Source organism: Echiichthys vipera (genome assembly GCF_963691815.1).
Source record: "Echiichthys vipera genome assembly, chromosome: 3".
Lineage (NCBI taxonomy): Eukaryota > Metazoa > Chordata > Actinopteri > Perciformes > Trachinidae > Echiichthys > Echiichthys vipera.
Window position 1 is genome coordinate 19,852,644 of NC_139828.1, and position 5,976 is coordinate 19,858,619.

A 5,976-nucleotide genomic window follows, 5' to 3' on the forward strand; every position below is an offset into this window, starting at 1 on the left:
TTTGTGTACAGTGTATAAACTTTAAAGATAAGATATACTTCACTGTCCCCAAGAGGGCATTTTACTACTACACACAGCTGCAATCAACTTAAAACAATATAATGCAACTAGACAGAACACTGGTAAACAAAAAAAACACTAAGTTACATACAACAAACATAGCCATGCAGATTCTTTGTTATTTGTTGTATACTTTTAGATTTTGTAGGAAAGACAAGGCTACGACAATAATAATGATGTGGTACAATACAGATGATATATATATATACTGTATATATTTATATGTTGAGGGCCCACATCTGGAAATCTTTCTGCTGGGGAGCCCCTTCATATCGATGTTATTTACTCAGATGGGTTCTTTTTGGACAACATGTCAAACAACATACTCCTTGGGGCCTCTATTGTATATTGTTTCAGGTAAAACTCCAGTAGACTCAAACCAGATGTGGCTCCTGTCCCAAATGATAGCTGCAGATAAACTTGAACTATAATGGTAATCGGTTTAGTCATGACCGTTGTATATATATACAACGCTCATGACTAAACCGATAACAAATGTATCACCTTATAAATGATAACACACATAACACACAGCTACACATCCTGGCTACAGTGAATGTCATTGGTGTCAGATTTTTCCATGTAAAAATCATCAAAAGCAATAAATGTTATCACTAAATAACTTGCTGAAACCTGATCTGCCAAAACTAAAGTGCTTCAGTCTTAAACTAGCAGCTGCAGATATACAGTACAGTATATAAAGTCACATTTACAGTCACTAGTATGAAAATGCGCTGTTTGAAGATAAATGAATTTCACATCTACAGTCTTTCAAAAATGAGGTTTACATGTAAAATTCAGGATTCAGTTTGATATGATAAAAATATAGAAGATCTTATATTAAATAATAATCCTATAATGAATAATAGACAGTACATAATCACAATCATTCAATTATTTTCATCCTCTAAGGGATAAACTGAAGATGAGGTTATTTGGCAATGAAAGTTTACACAGGTTGATATAATTGAGACAAAACATAACAGCTGTTTAACATCAAGTATGAACCAGAAACAAAAAACAGCACATATATAAAAGGAATGTCCCTCTGTTGGATGTTGGACAGCTTAAATGTTTGAGCGCAAAAACATCAATGTCAGTGTCACACTACAAACAAGGCAGCAGTTACACTCCTAGGCTGTGATTAAAAAAACAACATGACCATCAGTATCAGCATGACCGGCAGTGAAACAGCTGCTCATCCCTTAATGTTCCTACAGGAGTGCACATCGTTCAGATATAAATAAACAGACACATCGGACACATTAAAACTACACAGACATGAAGGGAAAAGTGTTCCAGCCCTTCCACTTAAACATCCACAACTCAGACAGAGTTCAGACAGAAACACGTGGTCGTTTTAAACTCGGGTGAGGAAAAAGACCTCCGTTATAACAGTCACAACATTTTCCAGAAGTGGAAAAGAAGTATGAACAGATAAAAAGGCAAACGTTATTTTGTATCAGATGAACGGCTTCACAGTTGAGCTTGAACTATGTCTCCAAGCTTTCTCCTCCATCACTTCCGGCTGCACATCCACAGCACTGCTGTCTGATGCCAGCTCAGTGGGATGGCTTTCATCCTGTAAACACAATACACATCAATATCATCAACATCACTTCACTTTTTCATTACAGACACAGAAATGGTTTTGATATATACAGCATACCATATATAAACAGTATATGGTCTATTTTTTGCCAGTCTCCTGAGTAACTTACTCTGTGTTTGAGGTAGGATAGATAGGTGTCCCAACCTAATTCAAGAAAGTTCATGTACATGACGCGGAATTCACGCGGGACAAAGTAGAAGTTGATCATCTGAGCAGGAGGCCAAATACAGCAGTCGAGCTGCAGTCAAGAGGAACACAGATGAGCATAAACAAAGGTGAACTGATTACCCAGCACAAACATGTTGGAACTGTCACTATCAGCTGGGCCGTCAACCAAGATACATTTTTACAAATCCAGTTTCTTCAGAGAAGTTTTTCTTAATCATAATTTGAAAAAAGGGTCTCAGAAGTCCTTAATAAGTATAGTTGGCATTATATCCATGTCTGTCCAGACATAGATAATGTGTGTAGTTAAGAATTTGAAGGAATTATAGGAAAAGGGTATTAAGTGGGTTTTTTGCGAATATGTATTCTCCACATTTATCTTCAACCGACAGCACAGAAGATTTATACATTCACCACAGTTTCAAGATTAGAGTCACCAAATCAGTGGCGTTGAATAATGGTCAGAATCATATTTGCAAAGGGAAAGCTGGAAAATGTAATTCTTTCAACTGCATTTAAGTTATCATACGACTAAACCGCAAGTAAAGGTCTACTCACACTTACCATTTGTACCACGCCCAAGCACGATTCGGGCTAAAGTCTAGTTCGTTTGACCTTTGTGAGTGCAGCTGTACCATGCCTAGGCACTGAATGCTTCCCGGCCCTGGAGGTGGGCTTCAAAACTGTACAATTGCACATGTACACGCACGAGCATGTGCATAAGTATAGTGGTCAATTTATATGCAACGTTTAAAAAAATGGGTCTGAAGGGTTTGCAGTGGTCTGATGCGTTAATCACCAGATGAATCTTGTTTTGCCTTGCTTCCGCCTTGACTCTGCCTAACTCCAATGAAATTCATCTGGGGAGAGTCAGGTTACTGATGCGTAGTTGGAATGTTTTCTGCAGATTAGGTCAGATGAAAAGCAGTTGGACAAAACTAAGACTGTCTCTAAGTCGAGGTCCTTTCTCTCAACTTGATCGAATCGTACTCACCTATGGGAGTCGCCATCTTGTCAGACTTTGACTCCGCCTCATTTCCTCTTACCAAAGAAAAGGCATGTATGTGACGCTGCTTTTTTTTGGCACTTTCTTATTGGCTCAATCAAGAAATCACTGCAGTAGGGGCTTAGACAAAATTTATAAAACTCAGAGGTCTACGGAACCCCTTTAAAACTAAGCGACGCAATGCGATGACGATAATCACTGCACGTGTCGTATGACAACGTGATGACGTAGAAGCAGCAATCGTGCCGTGGCCCGGATCTTTTGAAGCAGTGTGAGTGCAAGCCAGACAAGACAGCCATATTTAGTTTAAGTTAAAGTTACAAATGCAAAAAAAAGCAAAGTTAACTTTTCATCTCTAGTTAAGACCACAGAAGAACTTGTGATGTGATGAGTAGGTGTACTTGCCCTGTACATTTCCCAGAACTTGTCTGTACATTCCTTCCATGCTTCAGATAAAGTTTCTCCCTCAAAGAGACTCATACCTGCAATGAACAGAGTTGTTTGTCAGATGTGCATCAGTGCCATCATCAAAACCAACTTCAGATAGGGTCAGAGGCTGGAGGAGCTCTTTTAAAACATAACTGACATTCACGGACAAATCCTGAGTCAAATCCACACTGCTGACTGAAGCCAACCTTTGAACTCGATCAGTCTCTGATATTGACACATGTCATCTTTTGTCTTATGTCTTTAAGTATAACCTTTGACTCTGTACACTCTGTCTTACGTGTGTGTGTGTGTGTGTGTGTGTGTGTGTGTGTGTGTGTGTGTGTGTGTGTGTGTGTGTGTGTGTGTGTGTGTGTGTGTGCTATGTGTGTGCGTGTGTGTGTGTGTGCCAAAGAGAGACTGCTTATGTGCTAACACCTGAGGTGTGTGCACTAAAGGAAGAAAGAGACCAGCTGCTTAGTGGGTACTGATATATATATATATATATATATATATATATATATATATATATATATATATATATATATATATATATATATATATATATATATATATATATATAATATATAATATAGTTCTACTTATGTACTTATAGCCTTATTTTCATCAAAATTATTCAGTGGGTTTTCCTGTCCAGCTCATGTTATGCATTATATGTATTTTATTTTAACTACTATCAAGTGATTTATATTTTCCATCTTATTTTCCATTATGTATGAAATTATTATTTTTGTATTATTGTTATTATTAATATTCTTATTATTATTATTATTATTAATATTGAAACTCTGAATTACTACTCACCTACAAAATACCACGACCCCAAAAACGGTGTGAAGGTCAGCTGGTCCAACAGAACCTTCTGGACCACCGTTTTAATAGCTTTGCCTACCAAGACTTTGTCCAGCCAGATGAACCAGTAGTGCATCATGGGACCCATGGAGCAGCCCATCGTAAACATGTTGGCTTTAGAGGGAGAGAGTTATGGGAAAGAGGATTATTGGCAAAGAGTCAGTCATTCAAAATTGAGTGTATTGTACAAATATTCACCTAAATAACATGTTTTTACAACTTTATTATTTATTTTATTAAGCGAGAATCAAGGTTTAAATTTGCTATTTTGTATTAAAATGGAGATTCAACCTGTAAGGGGTATTATACTGTGAGAATGTTTTTTTTTGCTATATCTCATGTATTTATGAACGTTTACCTTTTCTTTATCTTAATTTAGTAAACCGTTAAGCTTTAAATGATTTCAAAATTAGTATACCGGTAAGATTTAAAGAATAACATTATTTATCTAATGGATTTTTTTAAATATTTTTTGATTGTGAGCATTTAAATGTTGCTTTTTGTTTTCAAGATACTTTGTATCCTTTGTGATTTATGGGCAATTTTATTAACGGACTGTATATAAAAACTGAAAGAAACCTAATGTATGATACATGTAAGATAGCTTAAAATATTTGTGGCGTAAAGCAAAGTAAAACACTTCAGTAACACAAAAAAACCCTGAAAGAGCGCTGACACAAAGCAGGTCAACTGCAGAATACAAGGATCTGACCAAATGTTTAATATTATTCAATCCAAACCACACACTGCTGAGAAATTTCCCAGAGAGCATTGTCTTGACTCAGACTCTGACGCAGCTATTGCAGATATCCTTCATCATAATTAATATTCAAATACAAGTTTTACTTGTCCTTGAGGACCCTTGAGCAAATTATGTAAGGTAGTGTAAGAGCAGTCAGAGTTTGATTAATGAATGTACTGATTTTAATCATCTCTTCATCACTGTCATCTTTTTAAGTTAAGTGAGTGAATTCTTCGGTCCTCTTTCTTATTTATCATGTACATGTGTATGTACATGTATACATATATGTGGATATGTTTGTATTGTTGGGCGTATGCACATATAGGCTAGTGTATATTTATGTATGTGTCTACAGAAATTGACTTTAAACCCGGTTATCTATTAAACTGTAACAGAATGGATAACTACTGCTGCTTGTTATTCCCTATGTATGTTGATCTGTTGCCTCTGACCTTAGCTGTGAGTTTCCATCCTGTTTATATTGTGTATGTTGTGTATGGACTGGGTAAGCTGCCAATGGATTTCCCTTCTCAGGATAAATCAAGTCCCAATCAGAATCTGTTGCAACAAAGCCGAGACAGCATATGTTCTCCTCTGTATCCTGCTCACAGTCAGTCACAAAAGACAGTCAATTACAGACACTTCTGTATGTATTTCATCTCCTTGGGCGTCGTTCAGCACGGTTAGAGCAAGGCAGCAGCACCTCCAGGGTTGACGGTGCTATTCCCCACATTGTATTGATGACATCCCTCTGGCTCCGATTTTCTCACCTGTTCTCCTCCAGTCTCGAATTGTGTCCGGCTTCTTGAAGTTCTGTCGGGTCTGCTCCGCCATGTCTGCCAGTGCCATTAATACTCCACTGCTCAGGGTGTTTGTGAACAGCAGGGCCCGTCCCTGGAAAAAGGGCCGCAAATGGAAACGTATCCGCTCAAAAAACTTTTTACCCGCCCGGGAAGACATGACTGAGAAGAGAGTTCTGTCATCCGTAAGAGAAAAACAACCATGAGTCACTCAGCTGACTAACTTGAAGAAAGGGCGATCAACCAAATTTTAAAAAGCCAAACATACAGCCTATACATACTCTACAAGCAG

General features: G+C 37.5%; 1 protein-coding gene across 1 annotated transcript; it reads right to left on the bottom strand.

Moving 5' to 3' along the window:
* Positions 1–1,522: 1,522 nt before the first annotated feature.
* On the bottom strand, positions 1,523–5,718 carry LOC310945369 (mpv17-like protein 2; the record flags this gene model as incomplete). The annotated part of the gene is made up of 5 exons (XM_083911449.1): positions 1,523–1,642; positions 1,782–1,910; positions 3,249–3,325; positions 4,095–4,256; positions 5,655–5,718. 5 exons carry the CDS (start codon positions 5,716–5,718, stop codon positions 1,523–1,525), a joined length of 552 nt encoding a protein of 183 aa, XP_083767575.1.
* Positions 5,719–5,976: the final 258 nt, after the last annotated feature.